This window comes from Falco biarmicus, chromosome 2 (genome assembly GCF_023638135.1).
Source record: "Falco biarmicus isolate bFalBia1 chromosome 2, bFalBia1.pri, whole genome shotgun sequence".
NCBI classification, from domain to species: domain Eukaryota; kingdom Metazoa; phylum Chordata; class Aves; order Falconiformes; family Falconidae; genus Falco; species Falco biarmicus.
The window spans coordinates 115,514,624-115,537,905 of NC_079289.1; the positions used below are offsets into that span (position 1 = coordinate 115,514,624).

Below are 23,282 nucleotides of genomic sequence, written 5' to 3' on the forward strand. Positions count from 1 at the left end.
GATCAAACAGCATGAGTTATACCTGATCCCATTATTCCACTCCACCGTTTACCACTATTATTTACTTTATTCTGTTGTTACGGCATAATTGATAGTGATGCAGCTGTAGAAGAGAGATTTGCATTCAACTGGTTTAATGTCCTCTGCTGCCATCCATAGCAACAGTTGTAGCTATCCAGAATAAACAAGGATAGCAAGTTATCTTTCCCCACATTTCCAGAGTTCCGAAAAAAAATTTCTTAGGTTATGAGTGGGACTGTTTTCTTAGACAGGGCAGTTGTATTTCATTCAGGCTAGGATGAAAGCTCTTTACCGAAAAGAAAGGTTTTGGAGAGTTCTCTGAAGCTCAGGCTCATCTAAAACAATTGTTTGGCTAAAACTGTGAATAATTTCTTCCCTCCTTTTCTGTTTTTTATTCTAAAATTGGCAATAAAAACTGACAGACATGATTGCAGAATTTGGTAGCAGTTAACAGCTTGGTAAACAATCACTAATAATTCCCTGATATATTAACTGTGTAGAAGAGAAGGGTGAGAACGGCAGTAAACTGGAACTGTTGCTCTACTTCCACCCTAACAGTCTTGCCAGGGTCTACAAACATACGCTGCATGCTGATCTGCATTTTGCACTAGCAAAATTCAGATTAACTTATATAAATATATATATATATGTATATTAACTCAAGAAAACCTTTGTTGTTTTTTTTCCAGCTAATATGGCTTATATTAGCCATTCATCAAAGGGAAAAATCCAATGAAGTTTAGCAAGTTTCCCACAGACTGACCAGGAGCCATCCTGGTCAGAGCACTGAAAAAAACCCCTCTGTAACAGGACTTGGTCAACATTGCCGCCACGTCCTTAAGGACATTAAAGATGTGAACAGATTTCTTTCTTTTCTGCTCTCCCCGTTCATTTGTTTTTCAGAGAAACACAATAGTTTCTGTTGGGACTTTTCACTAAATATTTGGAATTTCAGCAAACATTAACAACTTTCACACATGAAATTTTATTTCAAAACTTTAGTCACCTTATCAAGTTACACAAAGCAGTGTAGCCCACACAATTCAAGTCAATATACATCAATACATGAAAAGTAAAATACTTCAAAAAAATTAACCCTTCAAGCCCCAGATATTAATCACTTGTGAGTGATTAGAATATGATTTCCTGACAAAAGAGAAACATTTTGCATGGTTGTGGTAAAATAATTATTAAAAAAAGAGGATCCAACAATATCAAGATATCCAAAAGCCACTCAAAAGAGTTTTGAATTTTCTATACTGCAGTCACAATCCATAATATTTTTTTTCTATTTATTTTAAATTTTGCGTCGTTAAGCATACTTCATGTTTCTCAAGGGAAGCATTTTAAAATGCCTAATGTAGAAGGAAAAAAGTAGCTTTCTGATCAATTTAAATTTTGCCCCCCCCTCCTGTCCTGAGCTTTCCTTTGAACAGTTGAAGAGAATCCCGATTTTTACTGAGAATTGAAAAAGAAATCTGGCAAACTCAGATTCTCTTATTAACATGGTGTCTCATGACCTGTTAATTATGGTAACTATTTGTATAATTTTAAACTGAGATAAATATATAAAATGATAACAATGCATAGTTTACAAAGAGAAGCACATGCAGAGGTAATCAAATATATTATTCATTCACTGTGAGTCAAAGATTCCTTATTCTGATTTGAAAAGAAAATTTACATATCCCTCCTACTCTGGGTTTTGCCTTTTCTGGCATCCTAAATGTTACAAACTAGCCATGTCTTCAGGCATTCCCCTAGGTCTCTCCCCAGGGCCTTTACTGCCTCCTGACTTGGCGCGACTTTGTAGCTTCTTTTACATTTTCTGTTAAAGCTGGTGGAAATTTTATTCTGAGTAACAAAGACTTTTGAATCTTTAACTATTATTCCAGTCTCCAATATCCCAATGATTGAACACTAAATTCTTGCTATCCCTGTTAAAGCATCTTGAACATACACATGGAGTACAAGGCTTCTCCACAACACAGTGGTTTAGTATCAAAGTGCATTACATTTGAAAATCATGGTTTCTCAAATGTTGCTTTAAAATAATTGCAAACAAAATTGTAAAAGGCAAATTCCACATTTGCAAACAAAATTTTGGAAACAAAATTTTAACTGCAGCAAATTGCCCGTGGGCCAGCAGTGTGCCCACGTGGCCAAGAAGGCCAATGGGATCCTGGGGGGCATTAGGAGGAGCACAGCCAGCAGGTCAAGGGAGGTGACGTGACCCTTCCCTGTCTATGCTGCCCTGCCAAGGCTGAATCTGGGGTGCTGGGTCCACTGCTGGGCTCCCCGGGTCGAGAGAGACAGGGAGCTGCTGGAGAGGGGCCAGCGGGGGCTACCGAGGTGATGAGGGGACTGGCCCATCTCCCTTATGAGGAAAGGCTGGGGGAGCTGGGGCTGTTCAGCCTGGGGCAGAGAAGGCTGAGGGGGATCTTACCAATGGCCACAAACATCTCGGGGGCGAGTGTCAGGAGGCTGGGGCCAGGCTCTTTTCAGTGGTGCCCAGTGACAGGGCAAGGGGCGACGGGCAGAAACCGCAGCCCAGGAAGCTCCATCTGAACATGAGGAAGAACATCTTTACCCTGAGGGTGACAGACCCTGGCACAGGCTGCCCGGGGAGGCTGTGGGGTCTCCTTCTCTGGAGACATTCAAACCCCACCTGGACGTGACTCTGTGCAACCTGCTCCAGGTGCCCCTGCTTTAGCAGGGGGGTGGACTGGATGATGCCCAGAGGTCCCTTCCCACCCTGACCAGTCTGGGATTCTGCGAATATGATGGCAAATATGGCCTTTAAGATCATATTCACCAAGTGAAATAAATACTTCAAGCCACTGGAATACTTACCAAGTTTGGGAGGTGTTCCCCCACCCTGCTTCTTGCCTAAATTACCAATACATGTAGATACTGATATGTAAAATACTGCACATATTCAAATGACTTTTGAATATGATTTTTCATTGCTTTTTTATCTTGACTACTCAGTTTTTCCTTGAAGATTGGTTTACAGTAAAATTGAAATCTGAATTTTGGACTCTGCACAGAAGATATATTGCTATGAAATTTATAGTTCCACAGGGACTTTATTAGGGCTGCTACTGAACTGTGCATCATTTTAATTAGAATTAACACTTTCATCTTGTTTATGAATATATGTAAGATAAGCTTTGAAATATTTAACATCTGGGAATACCATCAATCTGCCACAGCGAAATTAAGACATTTCACATACATAACTATTATTATATAACAGCCAGATACCAAATAACTAAACATTCATTGTTAGCATTTGGAGTATAATCTCTCCATGCATACATTTCCACATCCTTTGGGAATGTATTTATGCTTTGATCATTATCCCTTTGAAGCAACACTTCTTTAAAGACAGGCATTTCAAGTGCAGTCCTTGACTCTGTTAGATGTTTCACCGGTAGGTACGAGACCTATTTTACATAATTTATTCCACTGTTAGCAGACATATCCCTAGAACAGCACAAGCTTATTGCAGTGCATTGGTTCCCGAGGATCATCTACCTTTGCCAAGGTATTTAATTTATGGGACAGAGAGATTCACAGAAATTACTGTCCAAAAGGCCACCGTCACCGGGTCAGCCACCTCTTGTGAACTCAAGATTCTTCCCTGTGGAATATTCTTTTGTGATTTGATGGGGCTCCTAAAAGAAAAATTGAGGGGGGGGGTGTGTGTGTGTGTGTAGGGAGGACAACACATGACAGGACCAGACCAAACCAAAAATATCCCCCAAAACCCTTCAAGAAAAGGACTTTCTGCATGTTAGCTAAACCACCATGGGACTGCAGACTCTCCCTGAGCTGCTGGTGAGGAAATGCAGGGAGCAGTGACCAGCCGCTGGTACCTCTGAGAAGGAGCTAAGGAAGGGGCAAGACATGGGAGACCCCCAGCAGCAGAGAAGGCTCCTGTGAGAGAAGCCCTGGGGGCTGCTCTGGTGGAGTTTGGCTCCACAACTCACTCAAAGCCACTTTTCACCGTGGCTGCAATTGATGCAGGATACGTGAATTCAAATGATGATTAAGAAGCTGCTGTGAACCATCCATCACCTGTCATGGCACTATTTAAAACCCATATAACAAAATATCAACTGCATAAACCTGTCAGGAATCTGTAATATCCAGCAACCAGTAAGAATTACCTTTAAATTCTATAAGCTGTATTTTCTTCCATACCCTTGCTGTAGGCACTAAACACCTAACGAACACCTAAGTTCCTCTAAAACCCCACAGGACTACCCTGTGCAGTTGGACATCAAAGTTCAGCACTGGAACATGCGGTCTGGATATTGAAACACGTGGGTTAACTTTGGTAATAACTTTTTTAAAATTCTACCAATATAATAGCCTAGTCTTCTCATGCTGACAAGTCAAACAATTTTTACATTTAGAAAACAGTTTTGTCTTAGAAATACGTAAGAGAATAAAGAAACATGTAGTCCTCAAGCAACAAGAAATCAATTATTCCACTTTTACAAACTCAGCTTCCTGGCACACTATTAGAAGCACAGAACATTAAAGGACCATTTTTTTGTTATGTAATTGCTTTTTGGGGGATTTTTTTTTTCTTACATTAAAGCAAGTAGAAAATAAGGTATGAGTAGCAGAAACAGGTCGTAAGAAAAAAGTCATATAAAGACGGAACTCAAACAACAATGGGGAAAATTGCAGAGAAATGCACTCAATCAAATACAACCTTTTTGCCTGAAAGCAACTTAGATGCATCCACTGCTTAGAGTAGGCTGAAGTACAGTAGAAAAAGAACATAAATACATTCCAGCTTCCTGGAAATTTTAGTCTACACAACTAGATACCTACTGAAAAGATAGGTTGCACACAAGAAATATATTCACTGTATTTGGTTCGACCCTTCAAATCCTACATTCAAGTTTAACCACTGATCAGCATGAGAATTATTTCTTTAGTTCTGTATAGCTTTGGAAGTATTAATCTTTTAATCAAAAAAATCCCATGGAAAGTCTTAACAGAAAACTTTCTAGAAGTGACATATTTAAAAGGAAAATGAAAGTAAGATCTTTAGGATATACATGTAAACTTGTCACCAGAATCTTCCAAAGATTTACCAGCAAATGAGTTCTCTGGATAAAATTCACTTGTTATGTATCATAATAAAATTATGAACAGTACGTTTCTGTGATTTTCTCTCTTCAGGTGGTGTTGTAGGGTTTCCTTGTTTGTTTTTAAATGTTTGCAACATTGCATAGAACTGTACAAAATGCCTTGTGTGTGTCTCTTGAATATTTAAATTAATTATTTGAAGAAGTCTGTTATATGATATGAAAGCAGAGACAGACACAAAGCTTTGAGAGATATAAACTTTAAAATGCTTACATAAACCCCAGCAAGACTGATGCTGGAAGAACAGTACAACCAAAAGAGCAAATTAGAAGTACTGGTAGAAGCACAACCACGTTTGTTCAGAGTGTGCACATATGGGGACTGAGACACCTAGCAAGCAGGAAAATTCTACAAGTAGGTCAATAAATAACTATAATAATAGTGATGTAATAAACCACCTTTTTTTTTTTACTTTTTTTTAACATTACAAAGGTGGCAATACCACTTTTGTAAGGTTATCATAGGTATGTCAGGGCAAGGAAAGATGCTTAGAAAAAAATAAATAGAACAGCATCTCTAAACTGTATCAGATGTTCAGTTGTATTTCCTTTTTATATTAGTACCAGGTGCCAAGGCGAAATGGTTCTGCAAGTGAGCGCTCAATGCCACCTGCCCAGCTCAGCTCCCAGTACAGGTCTTCCAGCTCCCCACAAAAGACTAAAGCATTATGGCACTACAGACCCAAAAGAAGTATCTTCCTTTTCAGAGTTTGGCATCCATAGCAGCTGACCTTTTGAAGTTCCTGTTACTGATCCTCTCTTCTTGCCAAGAGACCTGCCACAGCCTTCAAAAGGCACCCACCTGCATCACTTCTCTTGAAAGCTGCAAGCTGGGTGCTGCAAGCCCCAGTGGAGAACCGCCCGGCACCGGCACTTCCATCAAGCTGAATTGAGCTTCCTGCACATGACAGAGGTCAGGGAGCGACGCAGAGCCCTTGCTTTCTGACCCCGAAGCAGCTCCAGGACACGTTTTACTCGAGCAGTGCTGCAAGGCAATACACTGCCAGGGATGTGGTTTTGCGTAGGGAGGAACTGTAATCACAGTCAAACTTCTGCCCCCTTCAAGAAGCATCATGGTACAAACCCCAACCTAAATTGCTGAGGACAGAAAAATCTGTAACTGGCATCTCAGCCTTCACGGGAATTTTCCTTCCTCTCCCTCTTTTATACAAAGGTGTCAGTCATAAATCCTGCAGCTAACAGTACTGCATTTGCCATCCTTTCCTCCCTCCTTTCATTTGGCAAGAGCTTAAGCTCACAAGTAGCCTCCAAACTGCTTTGCTCAAATAATGCCTCTAACATGACAGATTTTGGTGGGGGTAATTTCTGAAAATCTTTTAAACACCACTGACCTTGAAATCTAGTAGTTAGTTCATGACTTGGAATGACTTTATAGTCTATGTCAATCTTGCAGTGTAAAACAACCGCTTTTGATATTATTTTCAGCCTTAAGCTTTAGGAAGAAAAGGATGAGTCAGTTGGCTAAAGCAAATCTCATCTCGCATTTTTGCAGAGTTACAAAAAGCAAATACAGTTAAAGTTTTTAAGTACTAATACATGTTTATATGAATTTTGTATTCAAGACAAACTTTGTCAGAAACGTCTTTGCACAGTTACTGCACTCCTGCTTGTGATTCCTAGGTTACACTACACAGAAGGAAACCCTGTATTGATTGCTTTTGAAATTACATTTCTCAGCATAAATGCTTTAATAATTGACTGAATAAAGTGATGGGAAATCTCTACAAGAACAGTTCCATTACAGAAACTGTTTTATGGTTTATTTGTGAATGTGTTGCCAATTAATAACTTGCCTTGGAGGAAGTACTGGTGATTATCTCCAGATTTTGGAGCTCAACTTTATGAGTTCTCAAAGGGACATTATCTATATTGAAATAATAATGATATTCTAAAAGGTTTCAATTATTTCAAACTATGAATTAAAGTCCTTGTGCTCAGCAGTGGCATGTGAAAAAACTTTAAAAAAATAAAAATCTAATTCCTAGATTCTGAGAATTTCCAAGCCAGAATTCTCTGAACATTATATAAGTATACATATTTTCATAAAGCGTTAATATTTAAGTGAAATTTCTTATCATAAAAAAAAAATCCACAGCCTATTGCAGTGTAAAATCTTGGAAACTTTCAGTGAGCACAATTTTTTTCTGAGGTTATATTTATTTATTCAGGGCCCCACCACAAGTCATCAATGATGAACAAACATTCTAGAAACTGAACTTCCACAGCGACAAATATATCAAAACCCTATTAAGCCAGAACTGTTACTTTGCTGCAACACACGGCTATGGATGTCCTTAAGACATGATTTTTACATCATCGTTCTGTACACAGAGTTTCTTTGCCCAATTAGTGGCCAAGTTTGTAAGCCACAGCTTCCTCAAAGTATTTCTTTTTCACAACTTTCAATTAATTGAATGCCTAATAGAAGGCATTTTGTATTCAGCCAATGTTATTAGGTCTTTATAAGTGAACCATTATTGTTTTATTCTCCTCCACGTGTTTGTCAAACAAGACCTATTCAGAACTCATAAAGACGTACATTTTTCAGCATATTGAGGAAACCTATATGCTAACAAAAATACGCAATCATAAGAAAAGCTCATCACACTTCCCTTGCAGCTGGAAGAAAGCCTCCTACAGCTGTAATGAGATACAAGCAACCAACGCTGAACTTTTACACCCATTAAATACAGCAGGCCAAGGTTTTCGCTCAAGCAAAACTCACCTATGTTCAATATATTTGATTGCTGAAACAGTTAAGGTTGATCATGTGTAAAGTGCAATGAACGTTTTCCAAGTCAAATTAATCTGAAGTGTTTGAACTCAAGCTTTAGCTACTGACTCCCAGAACAAGGAAAAGAGTAAAAAAAAAAGTTGTGGCAAGCAAGAAAAAGCTGTATTACCCAAGACCAGAGAGGCATCATTCCTGTTAGTCTCTCTAGCATGAGACATATGTTTTGAGGCCAAATCCCCTCACAGCGAGGAACACAAGACAGTAACACAGGTTAGTGCCTTCCTTCTTCACCTCTTGCCGTACTACAGCAAACAACCTGCCAGTCTTTATGTTATCTCCATTTTTACCAATACAAGAGTAATTTGGGACAGGCACACCAAGAATAGGGCATGACCAAGTATTCGATTACAACTAGATTATTACTGTTGGAAGACAGAACCTTGTTTTATATAGAGAAATCCATCTGCATACAGATTTACAAAAGATTTGTGAATGAGACCTACAGACTTTGTTCTTGTTCCCCTACTCTGGCACTTCACAGACGTAGCACAGATGCCCTTGCAAGCCCTTGGGCTACATGCCCCAGCCCCTTCACACCTACAGTGTCAGAGTCTGTGGACCTAAACTGTTATCATCCCCTGTGTTGCAATCCCAGGACCCAGCTCCACTGCTGACACTGCCATGGGGATAGGCATCACATATGAGTCTAATGGATGGGGCAGATGGGAAGATACTGAAGTAGCTGAGAAACCTGCACAGCAAGTTAAAACCACAACTCAAACAACAGTTAATGTACTTATTCTATAGAGAAATGAGTAGATATACAAATACATTTGTATGTATACGTGCATTTTATAAAACGTAAACAATTTGTTCCCAGCAGTATTACAAGTTTTACACACAACCATCACCAATGTACTTCTTCCAACACAGAAAGAACAAGTAATTGTTATTTACTATGGGCTGCTGCTAATGGTAATATAGTGGCATGATTTGACAAGTCATATGCAACAACAAGATCGATCACCGTGGTCCCTTTGACAATTTTTGTTTCCTGTTTATCAAGGATACTTGGTAGGGTCAATACCCAACAGTACACACTAACACAAAACCTGAGACGAGACATCTCTGTGTAAACAGCATGCTTTTGCTTCTGAAATTTCAGATCTATGTGGACAAACAAAAAGGTGACAGTCTTTCAGTTTGAAACTTGCTATTTAACTTAAGCTGCCTTCCTTGTTCCACTGTCAGTAGGTTTCAAACCAAATGCTGTATTTCAATGCACATTTCAGTATGAAAAGAAAACGCAGTAATTTCCCAGGATTAATTCAGTTAGCGAACAATGAGTTTCCTACATATGCATAATTTATTCAGATGCAGCTAGAAAAATCAAGGCTTTAATTTGAATTTTTACAGTGAAATATTCTTGAATCCAGGTAATGGTGGCTATTGTAACGTCACTTATTTGCTCAAAATAAGGCAATGTAAGTCAGTATGTGACAAGACAGTGTGCAAACAACTTGTGGCCATTTACTATCAATGTTGTTTCCTTGAACGTAAAATCAAATAAAAAGTTTTTTGCCTGTCTTTTAAATCCTCACTTCTGAAGCAGCACCCCTTTCCAGCTGTTATATTGACTTTACTGCGTTATGGTTTATCAAGCTCAACAAATCTGCAGATGGCAATAGATTAAGTAAAAAGGGTTGGGTGTGAGCTACAACATGAATTTATAAGGTATTGAGATTCTTCTGGCTCCTAACTCAGGCACTCATTGAAGACAGGAAATAAGTAAGCACCTAAGGGCACCTGACACTGTTGCAGTAAACCATGAATGAAAAATTTTCTGTAACAAATTTAAGAAATATCCTCAGTTTAAGACAATGAAAATAAAATATCAAATCATACAGTTTTAAAAAAACAAACAGAACAAATCAACCCAAAAACAAAACCATGTGTATCTTCAGAAGCTTTGCAGGAGCCAGACTGGTACCCAGTGTGTAAGAAAAGGCACAAACATGTAATTTTGAAGAAATATAAAAGCCATAAAATCTAAGTGTTGAGAAAAAGGCAAAGTGAAATACAACAAAGTCAGATCACCTCATACTGGTCCAGCTCACTAAAAATTCATCTCTAATAGTAAATAATATCACATTAATTTCACTTGGTCCACCATACAATTTTCCTCCTACTTCAGCTAGGTAACAATGTTATTTTTAATTCACACTAAATGCAAGCCTTTCAGGACAAAAGAGCTCTCTACATGCAAGTGGAAAGTGGGCAGTGAAAATGAAAGAAAGACACAACACAAAATAGCTTGGCACATGACCTGGCATTTAGTAATTAAAACTACTATGTATGAACGTAAAAGTGCTACCAGAAGCATCTGCAACGTCCACCTACAACAGTCATTTAAATTTTAATCTACTGTAAATATATACTCTAATGTATACAGTTCTTGAGTTCATATCAAGTCTTATTTTTTGCAGCATGCTAACAGTTATATGTGGTTAAGTATATTTAAAAAATTTGAACAAGTCATTATCAATTGCTTTTCTATACCGTTACCTACGGATCTGCTGTTATCTGGGATTCCTATTTTTTTCATGTATTATCTTGGATTGTACTAAAAACATTTATTTAGTGGTTCAAGCTAAAAACTGAATTTGGAAATGTCAAACCACAATGCTGTTTTATCCATGTTCAGAATTCAAGTTAAAATAAGTGGTGAGTGCTCACAGATGTTGTGCAGCCTTACATAGGCTAGAAAGCAGGTTTTTTAGTGGAAAATACACATCACTGATAGTCACAAAAGGTCTAAGTACTACCATTGAAAACTGTGAAGTCTAAAGCTCTTCAGACTCACATAAATTATATAAAATAATAATAATAAAATAATAAACCATCATTTAAGCACAGGAAAATAGCATCAACCCCTTCCACAGGACTTGCATATTCAGGAATTTGCTACAAATTCCAATAAATGATACGGCTGTTTACTTTAAAGAAATAATGCAACTACTTAATAATTTTTTGAGTTGGATAATAAGTTAAAAATACTATTTCAGAAACAACAAAACCATTTACATTAACTCCATAAGAGATCAGCGCAGAAAAGATTGTGATAGACAACTGTACTCTCTGACACCCAAGAAAGGGGAAGAATTCAGTGAGTTGTGTAGCCTTTCCATCCTCCCTGCTCTCGGGAACGTTGTCAAGGGATGCCTGCTAAGCACAACACGCCGTGTAGTGGTGCAGAGGGAACAAAGGATAGCGATGAATAACCTTGGAATTGATACTGATGGGTCTATGGTCATACGTAACCACTCCTCCTAACCTTCTTCACGCCACCTCTGGTGCTACCTCTACGCATGCTCCCACCTACCTCCCCTCCTGCTCCTTCACAAATCGGCACTGGCTTCCTGGCACAACATTGCATGTGCACGCTGCAATGATGAGATTTGAGGTGGGCTCACTGTGAGGTTGCACTTAAAAAGAAGGAAATTGAAAACAAGAGGAGGAAATTGAAAGGCTTTGGTTTCAGGGGGAAATGAGGCTTCAATTAGGGTGTTTTTTTTTTTCCTTTAAACTGGTAAGTTTGCATTATCATTCTTCTTACTTGTCTGCCCTATATTTTGAAAGGAAAAAGGGACTTACTGATGTTCCACCCACAAGAAAAATCACTTGTGGTGGTCAAGGAGACAGATCGTACCAACTCATGCAACCACAGAGCTGCAGAAGTCCCAGGACCTTCTGCACCTGTCCCATCACACAACAAAGAAAGCACCGTCAGTGGAGCTTCTCAGTCCTCCACTCATTCAGCACCTCTGACAAATTTCCTGCTGCTGGCTATCCAAAAGAGTGGGCACGGAATTGTACCCTTTCTTGTAGGGATCTGCTCCAGCACAAGAGAACTGTTCCAGCTCTGCTGCAGGAGGGACTCTGTGGTGGAAAGATTTTCTCTTAAACAGATAATTTGCAGTCTTTGAAATTTAAATTTAATCTTATTTTGTCCCTTTTTGGTAGTCCAAACCTTCTTACACTTTTCATTTACAGATCTTCCTTCAGTGCCTACGGACTGGCAAAACAAAACAAAACAAACACCAAACAAAAAACCAAAAACAAACCATGAGTAAATCAGTACCTCGGAGAAAAACCCAAAAGAAGTGTACACAAAATTTATCCCTGTAACTATTAGAAAGCTTGCTGTTCCAATGCATGGGGTGGTGGTTAAATTTTTTTTTTCCTTTTTCTGCTTTCATGACAGCAGACAGGTAACTAAAGCATGAATATAATACTAACTTCTTGGTTTCCCAGCAAAAATGACATGCTATAGGTACATATATGAGGACGAGGTTAGTTCATATTTGCAAAATGAAAACATCTGCCAGTTGACTCAGATGAAATGGCTGAAGATAAGATTGCCAAGGTAAAAATCTTAACACAAACACATTACCACAAATTTGAGTAATGAATAACAGAAAGAAGGGTTTGTTCAATTAAACATATGCTCGGTGCATTCAGACATTGGTATCCCTTGGAAGTGTCCTTCAGCCAACTCAAGATCAAAGAATTTGAAATTTACATTCCTACTTCTTATTTGTTTGTATTTGTTTTATTAAAAATAAACAGGTGAATGTCAATGCCTGTTGGTTTACATTTTAAAAACTTCTTCAACCCTTTGGGGGGTGGGTTCCTGAGAATATTCCTCAAGAGCAATCATTTTGTTACAGTTAAAATACACTTCTGCATTATGTTCGGTTAAAACTAAAATAAATCCTGAAATGATTATAAATTAGTATTTGCTATACATAGTTGATGAATTTTTCTCTGCAATTAATTGCTAACCTTGAGTAATTCTCACAATTTTTGGTAAATCATTAAAGAGCTAGACTTCAGTAAACAGTCATCCAAGTTTTATTATATCATACCTAAAAAGAACTGAACTTTTGTACTTAAGTTTTTATAGTGTTTCTTGTTATGATTGTTTCTTTCTGTGAAAAAATAATAATAAAAAAATCACTTAAAAGCCTCACATGGTCTGTATATGTTACACATTTTTTAAATTTAGCACAACTCTTGTCTTGAACTGACATTCAGAGAAGATAGGACATTGCACTTGCTACTTTTAACTGATGTTCAGTAGAACCCTGTGCAGCATCTCCTCCTTCTATGTTGTAATTTGTGAATGGGGCTGGTATAAATGATTCAGCAAACCAAGTACTTCATATTAAAGCCATTTATGATTAGCATTGCCACATTATTGGTACCAATTGGTTTACTAATACCTAAAGAAACAAAAGAATATGTGAACGCTGCTGCTATTTCAGGACATTGAGGGAAAAAAATAATCTTGAACGTAGATTCAAATCACAGAGCAACAGTCTATTTACACAATCAATTCAGAGAAGATGCTATATTTAAGATTATGCCATTAAAAAAAAAAAAAGCACCACACAAATAACTCTGAACCTCTTGCAATCAATGTTACTTTTCCCCTCTGACTTCAGAAAAGGAAGACAGTCCTGAAATGAATGAAAAATTCTCTATCAATGTGCCTCTGAACAGTTCTAGATGCATTGGGGTATACGTTTAATAAGTATGGATATTTTAATCTGGTTATGAATTATTCTCAGACACTTTCATTCTGAAATGATGCTTTTAAAAGCACATACAATGGATACAGAATACTGATAGACTGACAGACAGAGACAGATGTGCATAAAACCGTTATATATTGAATTAACTGAAGCATTGCCAGTTAGGTTATTTCAACTGCCAAAATTTACTTTACTTGCCTCCCTATGATTTTAACAGCAGTCGTAAAACTGATCAAAGAATTTTTTTATTCCCATTCTTGCTGCTTTGTGAAACTAGGAGCAATGACAACAACAGAGTATCATTCCTTATGCCATTTAGTGCTTCCTGAAGTAGAGAGTGCGTATCTCTACAGATATCAAAATAGAAATTTATTTTTTACATTCTGTGACAGATAAGACATGTTTTCCATGAAGAGCTTATTATTCCCCACTGAGCCGTGTGCCGGTGTGTAATTTAAAGTTTGACACCATTTGAAAGTAGGAAAAATACACTGAAGTATTAGCAAATATTGCCCACCACCTAATCACTTACCAGAGCAGATTTCAAAATACAAAATTTTGAAAGTTATTTTCATGCAGAATAAATTTATCAGTTTTGAATATGTTACAAAATATGTCTACAAGCAGCACTGACAGAATGGCATCACATACTTCCAAGACACAGATTTCTAATTCCAGCAGCGGAATGGGAGGGACAAGACACCTTTGGGTAGGGATTTGGGGGAGGGATCTAGAAAACACGAAGATCGTATAAATATATCTCACGTCTTCTTAATAGACTAAGGTGTAGCGGCTTCTCTTCTCCTCCTGCCTACCCCCTCCCCACTACTGCCAGCAAGATCAAAGCAAACTTCCTTTTCTGATTACAACGCATAACATGCTTTTAATACTTCACATTAGCCAAGGTTGCTGTGCAGCTTCCCTAACACCAAAAAACCTGAGGAGCTCTTGAGCAAAATACTCAGGCAATAGCAGTGTCACTTGAGTAATTTATGGATACGGACTCTTTCTCCTCATTGCTACAAAACAGACGTAAAACCAAAGTAGCCTGGTATCTTGGTGACTACTGAGGCTTTCTTTACAATTATTACTGCAGAAAGAGTACCTTATTCTCAAGTCATTTAAACAATGTAAAGTAGAACACGCAAAGTACATATATCCTTTAGTAACTCTTTCTGAAGCCATCAAAACAACTAAGAAACTGTGCAGTACGAAAAGATGCATGCCTTTCAAGATTAAGTAAGAGTCACCTATCCAGCAGTCCTGGCAGGTGGAAAATAAAGTCTAAACATACACACTCTCTCCATGGATAGTAGCCTCAAACTGAATCCACAAAAGCGCAGAGTCCTGGGCTTTACTCAAGTATACCACAGCATTTACAAAGTTTTAGCAACATATTAATGTTCTGAACAGCACAAAAGTTAAAGTAATCTGAATTTTACCATTTGTACATGAAATCCAGTTCTCACAAAGACACAAATGCAACCACGCTTTAAAGAGTGGCAGCGAGAGCATTAAGGAACACTTGCATTGCACAGAAGACACGGCTTTTGCTCCTGCAGGTGTTCACTGTCCTTCCTATGAAAGTGAGAGGTTGATAAGGGAAGAAAATAAATTTCCCTTTGTAGTCACCTCCAAGTTGAAACCTTGATTTGAAATATCCTTAATTCGCTGTCATAGTGACAAGGTACTGTTATATTGTTCTATAGATACCAGCACAAAGTGCAGTTTCAGCAAGATTCTTGAAACTACCAAGCGCAGCTATCCTCAGAGAGACAGTTCTTTAGATACAAGAAGGTGGCAAACAACATTCAGCAACTAACTGATGTACTGACACCTACTTCACAATCTGTATTTGTACATTAGTCTTAGTGAAAAAACAATACTAGAGATACAGCATTACTTATATTATTGTAATTAAACCATTTTGATCACTTCAGATTTTAATCTTTTGCATTAACTCTGAATAGGGCCTCAAGAGTCTCTAATTGAACTTGATACCTACTGATTTTCTACTACATTAGTATGCATGTTATTCATGGTGGCATTTAACCCCCTTTGGTTTTTTTACAGAAGCATGGATAATGACATTATCTCTTAAGGTGAAACCAACCCCTCTGTCTTTATGTGCTTACAGGAATGGTCTGAGTATGAGTTAATTGACCATGAGCCAGCAGTGTGCCCAGGTGGCCCAGAAGGCCAACAGCATCCTGGCTTGGATCAGAGGTTGTATGGCCAGCAGGACCAGGCAGGGATCACCCCCCTGTACTGGTGAGGCCGCACCTCAGACATGTTCAGCTCTGGGCCCTCCCTACAAGACAGACATGGAGGTGCTGGAACGTGTCCAGAGATGGGCAACGGAGCTGGGGAAGGGTCTGGAGAGCCAGCCTGAAGGGGGGTGGCTGAGGGAGCTGGGGGTGTTCAGCCTGGAGGGGAGGAGGCTCAGGGGAGACCTCATGGCTCCCTGCAACTGCCTGACAGGAAGGAGGTGGTAGGCGGGGGTGTGTGTGTGCGCGCGCGTCGGTCTCTTCTCCCAGGTAACAGGACAAGAGGAAACGGCCTCAAGGTGCACCACGGGAGGTTTAGGTTGGCTATTAGGAAAAATGTCTTCACCAAAAGGATTGTCAAGCACTGGAAGAGGTTCCCCAGGGAGGTGGTTGAGTCACCATCCCTGGAGGTATTTAAAAGACCTGTAGGGGTGGCACTTGGGGACATGGTTTAGTGGTGGACATGGCAGTGTTAGGTTTACAGTCAGACTCAATCTTAAAGGTCTTTTCCAACCTGAATGATTTTATGATTCTATGACTAGATTCCTTCTTAGGCATATGGAGGGGAAAAAAGGTATTTTTTTTAAGTCACTGCTCATCTCACCCTGTGCTAGATACCTCAAATGTGTTAGAGGAATCCTGCTCCAAAGCCTGTACTTATCTCCAGGTACCTAGATAATACATATATTATCTGTACCTACAGAAGGAGTCGGGGTAACTAGCTTGTCCACACACATGCACATTGTGGGCACCTACAGTTAGATGAAATGAAGGTCAACTTTAGTAACTAAATGTTTTCTTAGAAATCCACAATATCATGACTCAATATGGCCTTGCTCATTTCTGGACAAGAGGCATTCCTTGAAAATGTGATGCAGTATTTCCAATGTACACGAACTATTTGCTGTGCATAGAATATCATGACTTTTTTGTTTAAAATTTAAAAAAAAAATAATAAGTCAAACAATATTTTCTTACCATGGCAGGAACCATCAACTTCTTCATATCCTACACTGCAGATGCATCGTCCTAGAGGCACAAGCCAATCCCCATCTGCTCCACAATACAATTTTGGAGTGTCACGCTCCTCAGCACTCTTCACACAGGAGCCTCGTACTTCCACCAAAGAGGAAGAATCAACCCTTGGAATAGTATCAGGAAACATAGCCAAATTACGGACTGTGAAAGGGCACTTCTTGTAATAAACACGGACTGACACCAAAGCAATGCATGCTCCAATGTCCTGAAAAGCGAGATAGAATCCTTTCTTGTTTATTGGCCCAACCTCACGAACTTCCGTGTTGAGTTTAAGAATGCGGTCACCCAAGTCCATCTGGGTAAAGCTCTCATCAGCTGCAATAGTATCAATTTTAGTGTACTGGTTTGGCTTGAATTTTACTCCATGGGACTCATCCGACTCCATGTAGTAGAGATTGAAAGTTTCCTTGCAGGTCCCCAGTACCCATGGAATACTGTTGCAGTCCCTCAGGGTAAACTTCATTTCCACATAAATTTTCTGTGCAGCATCACGGGAGATCCAGTTTGTTTGAAGCCAGTTGTTTTGGTTTGGTTCCATCACGTTACACACCTGATAAGTATGAATGGGACGATTGTGTTCATCCATTTCAGTTATGGCATCCCACTGAAAAGAAAATAAAATTGTTTGAAAACTAAGAAAAATATGTATTATGCATATCCATATACAACACTGAGCCCATCTATACAGACACACCCCCCATGTATGTGCACCTATGGATTCACTAAGGATAATTAAAGTTTAATGGAAAGACAGCAACTACAGAATGGTACAAATATTATTTCAGAAACTCTCTGATAAATTTCTATTAACAAAAACGTTTAAATGTACCTCAGAGAAGAGGGAAGTACTGGCCATATTTACATTAGGAAATTTAATTAGTCTGAGAAAATGCCTGGCCATGTCATTCAGTCATCTATGGTGCAAAAAATTCGCTAGAACAGTGCTGTTTGGTATGTTGGTGGGCTGGTGCTCTTGCAGTTCTCTAAGCAATGTCCACAGCTCAGGCACACAGTACTGGTGATGCACCTGCAGCAGTTGGCAGCTGGGAAGCAGTCATTCTGGGCTGGTGGGTCTGGGCTGTTTGGTGTAGGTTGCCCTGGTTTACACAATTGCCCTTAGAAACATTTAGCTGTATATACAGACATTACTTTCCTGGCTCCATAGGGTCTGTATTACACTTATTTCTGCTTTAAAAAAAAAAAAAAATCTGTCACAGATGTCATGCCATTATTGTTGCCTTTATAAATTCTCATTTGTACAGTTCAAAGGTGAAGAAGGAATTTTTTTCCTCTTGCCTTCACACCCCTGAGGTTTTACATTACATCAAATTAGCTAAAAACTTCTCAAATACTGGTGGAAATTCCTGCATAGAGGCTCTCAAAAAAGATGAATCTTTGAAAAAGTATCTATGTGTTACATATGAAAGGTTTATCACATGCCTAACTTGTTATCTGCTACTCTAAAGGATTATCAACATCCCCAAAATAGCTTCAATATATTTGAGACAACTTTCCACTAAACACTCCTAATACCAATACAGCATTAGAGAGAGATGTTGTCTTACCAAAACACAGAACTAGTGATATGTCTGTATCCAAAAATATCATATCCCACCAGAAGTTTTAGCATGGTTTTTAGATGCACTGTTGTCTTATGGCACTGACATACAGAAAAAAAACAAAAACCTGTTCATAAATATCACTCAAAATGACAGACTACATTGTGTTAATGCTATGATACATCAAAATATACATTATTCATGTTCATGGTTTAGCATACATGGAATAGATTTATTATGAAGCCATGTTTAGTTAAATTATTTGCCTGCAAAAAAGATTCATAAGCTTAAAACTAAGAAAGCAGAAGTTAAAAAGTTTACAGAGTATTTTCACTCTTACCAACTTCCTCAAATTTTGACGTTACTTTTGTTAAATTCACTATGTAGCATGTTAAAGTTAAGTATTACTTACATACAGTACACACATAACACGCCAAAGCATATGTTCAAATTATGCGCAATATACAATTCTGACTACAAAACCAAGATATGAACCTTACACATTATTGGTAAAATATAAATTCCAATCTGTTACCCCCGTGGTATACCAATCCCACACATTCTTCTGCTCTAATACACAGAGTATCAGTATTTTTAGAATTAAATTTACACACTTAAAAATGCATTTTGACTACTTCAGCAGCTTAATATTTACAGTGCGTATGTACTTCAGTATTACAAAGAAGGTATAGTTGTCCCATGGCCTAGTGGATCGAGAAAGTGTAGGAAGTACAGTCCAGTTTACTGTTTTAAAGCAATAATATATCTATCTATATCTATCAATCACCCTTTAGAAACACTGTGGAAAGAAAGACTATCTGTTCATCTTTTCTTGTGAAAAAGAAAGATATTGCTTAAGAGTTAGGCCCTAATTTCAGAAAAATTACCAGACACCAGATGACTCTCTTAAGGCCCATGTGAACATGTAGAAAACTAACTGGCTTTACTTTGAGTTTTAAGAACAAATAATGTCACAATATGGAAGCGGGGCAACACACATCCAAGACTTTTCACGTAATCTTTATCTAAAAACAACACAACACAAGACAAAAGAACACAACAGCAACAACATGGGAAGGGGAAGGGAAAAATAAGTGCACCTTCTTTAGGAGTGAACTGATCCAACAACCTGTGGCTCCATTAGCCTGAAAACTTTGATTTTAAACAGTAGCTGGCATTCATGTAGAAAAAGGAATTCTAAGTGCTGCCAGATACAATCAGAGGATTTAGATTCCGGGTCACTGCAGTGTATACCTGGAAGCCATGCCAAAAGTCAGGGTAAGCGAAGGCCTTTACAGGCCATCGCTTTTGGGGATTGTCCCTATCATGACAAGAATGATAACCTCATCTGAAGGTCCTGTCCTAAGGATCACAAAACATACTTCTTATACAATAGCCAGACAATGGCAAATAACTGACAAACAACGTGCTGACTCAAGAGATTCTTCCACAGCCAAGGGCTTTTGGCCTTTATGACTTGCATGCATTCAGAAAGGGCAAAGTTGCTACTTCAGTATTCACAGCAAGACCAGAAGTTCAGATTTGGTCAAAACCACGTGATGAAGGACTAGTTAGCACAGGGCTTCTTGTGTCATTTTCCCCAGATTGGTTTGAACTATGGTTAAAGTCTACCCTATAGCTAGCAATATAATACCCCGAGTAGATCTTGGCTTTGGGAAAGGAAAAGGGGACTCTGATGCTCTGGTGGGCCAGGCCTTTTCCCTTTTGCCAAGCATGAGCCCATACAGCTTAAACAGAGTCAAAATTCCACGGCCATGACAAATTAAAGAAGAGAATTAGGATTAGGTTTTAAATTTTAAATAAAATTGATTAAAATCCACAACTCCAAGCCTTAAAACCTCACTAGAAGAGGTCTTTTAACAACAAAGCAGATAAGTCTCCCAGCTGCTGATCCCCGTTTTGCCTACCATATCTGTTACGTGGTATGGACATATCACCTTTTCTTCACATGTAAAACATGTACTACAAATTTAAGCATTATTACACAAATTTCTGCTATACATAAATATAACCACAATGTAGATTTAGAAAAAAAACCCAAAGGTTTTCTGCATTTATTTCTGTATCAAGCCCCATTAAAAGGAATATGTGCTAAATGTTCCAGAGAAGACTCAAAAAACACCCAAACCAAAAAAACCTGCACAAATAATAATAAAAAAAACCCACCCCCCACCACACCAAACCCAGACTTAAATTGTATGTGGGATGAAAATGTAGTTGTTAAAATAGAGAGCAGTCTTCAGAACGGAGTAAATTAACTTAAAGCAAAAAAGCCTCGACATACTACTGCCTCTTAAAAACATTAAGAAAAAAAAAATCCAACATAACCTCCCCCACCCTTACTGCGGGATTTTCTTCAGAAATATTTACATATTCACTTTGAATCAGTATCTCAATTCGAACTTAGAAATTAAAGCCCTGACATTAGCTGCTAACCATGTAGTTAATAAAGGCTCAGCATTTCAGTAATTAGCTTAAAAGAATAAAACAAGATGGACCGATCACACACGGACGGTGCTTTAGTTCATTCAAGCAGTCCTTGCATGCTGCATGCCTGTGTCTTTCTATTGTGCTCCCAGATAGTCTGCCATAAACTCCCAGTTTATAAGAATTCACACAATGGGCAAGAAAATATTTTAAAGCTATTTGCAAAAATGTTCAACAGAAGTAGTAGTCTAACCATCATACATATAAAATACTTTCAAAAGAAGTTAACATCTAACCATCATTTTGAGATAAATCTAGCGATCGCACTGAGACATACTGTGTAAGGTATGCTTATAAGTACAGCTGTGTGCTGGAATGTGCTCTTAATTACTAGTCCCAGATATTAAATGCAAATGAGGTGAATTCCAAAATGTCAAAATAACTTACAGAAAATTCTGGCAGAACTCAATCTGTGACAGTCTCAGACAAGGACATGTTTTTCCTGGGTGAAATACAATCTGCTTTTCATTTTACACTAAGCCTTGCATATTTTTTTTCAGTGCAGACAAGAAAAAGCCAAGTAATTTATCAAATACACACTCTTTTGGGTGTATTTCATATTATAGCACTTAATTAATTGAATTAAAAGTATTTATAAACATTCTAGTCATGCAAAACTATTCTTTGCTTAAACCTTAAAAGCAAAGGTTCAGAGGCATCTCACTGGTGATGTCTGCACAAGAATGTGGTAGCTCCCCACAAAATACCTAACCTGACATGCACAAAAGCTGGCAGAAGCTGTCTAGTTTAGACAAACTGACAGTTCAGACTTCCTTCAACGAGAGCTTCTTGGCATCCCAATGCACTGCATTACTTCCAAAATTTTTTTATTGTGTTCCTTTCAAATGAGGAAAGCCTCTGACATTGTTGATGGAAGTAGCAGCGGTGTAAAGCTAATTCTTACAAACTGAGTTCCTGGGCTTAGGCAGAAGAAATGTCAAAAACAGGGTTTGGAAGAAAGACTTCCAAATTCTATTTCAACATTGTAACCTCTTATCCATGTTGCTGTTGATTACATTTTACCATTTTGCTTTCACATCTGGCATAAAGGAGGAGTAAATGTCACTAAAATAGAAGAAAATGGAATGTGAAGATTGGTAGAGAGAAGATTTTAAGATTACTTCCCACATTCAAGCACAAAATACAAGATTAGGCTACAGACCACACTGAGATTTTAGTTAGATTAAAACTTAGCTGCTTTCATATCTCTACAAGCTACTTTACAACCTTTCTGTTTCATTTTAGAACTTCACTAATATCACAGAGGACACTATAAAGAGCAAATTACCTAATTTAAAATTGCACTAGCTATACACAATACTGAAATCTGTAATCTGTTTTCAGTGTTCCCCACTTTTTGTTATTCTCATTTTAAGCCAAACACTACAGACCAACAAAATCAGCAAGAGCCATTTATTATAATTCGGTAGGTTGTATCACCAAAGGCTGCATGAACAATACAAAAAGAGAGATTGCATTTCACGTATTTTATCTTATTTTTAAACATGTTACCGTCTGATAAGAAAGTGTCTTAGTGATGCCGTGCTACAAAAAAGTAAACCCAGCGGAGCAGTTCCAGCCTGATGGGAGCAGTCATAACTTCCTTGAAGACAAATTCTGAATCTTGACCTATCTTTAAGCCATGGTCAGCCTCTGAAGCAAACCTTTGTTGGGTCATATTGGCTGCTTAAAGAAAAGATGTTAAAGTGACGATTGGCATGATTTGACCAGTATTAGCGGTACACAAGGTCGGATTCAGAGCAGGAATGCAGAACAGAAAGGACTGAGAGGATATAAGCTCACCCTGTTGTCACCTCCCAGCCCTCCACAGCAGCGCCGTAAAGTTGCATGTTCCCATGTGAACCCTACAGTTCCTCTGACTTCCAGTCCCAGGTGCTGCCTATGGGAGCAGCGGTCACGGCACTGCCCCACAGCCAGGAACACTGCATCTTTTCCCACGTGAAGGGAACAGTGCATCTTTTCCCCACTGTAGGCTCTCCTCCACCATGTCCCTTAGCTTTTTTCCCATGCTGGCAATCTCCATCATGCCATTTGTGTAGAAAGCCAAGCAGATTCCCACTGTTTATCAGCAACCCTGTTTGTGGTTGAAGAATTCATCACGGTATTTTATTTGTATGTCAAACTTTACTGTAAGAAGCTTTTCCAATTAATAGGAGTAGTTATATCAAGCATTTGTATTTCATAATGTGTTGGTATCTAGATAACTTCACATGTAGTGAAAGACACTTTCCCCCACAAGTTGTCATGCTGATTGATGAATTAATAGTGGGTTGTTAACCTCAGATAACAGTCATTCAGGCACTGATCCCAGCAGCGTTTTCTAGGATGGCAGTTTTAGCATATTG

At 38.5% G+C, this 23,282-nt stretch overlaps 1 protein-coding gene across 2 annotated transcripts in view; it reads right to left on the minus strand.

Moving 5' to 3' along the window:
- EPHA6 (EPH receptor A6) overlaps positions 1 to 23,282 on the minus strand; it is a 513,578-nt gene that overhangs the window by 368,219 nt on the left and 122,077 nt on the right. For both annotated transcript variants that reach the window (XM_056329721.1, XM_056329720.1), the window contains exon 3: positions 16,790 to 17,453. In XM_056329721.1, coding sequence (XP_056185696.1) covers positions 16,790 to 17,453 — 664 coding nt within the window. The remainder of the gene's footprint in view (positions 1 to 16,789; positions 17,454 to 23,282) is intronic.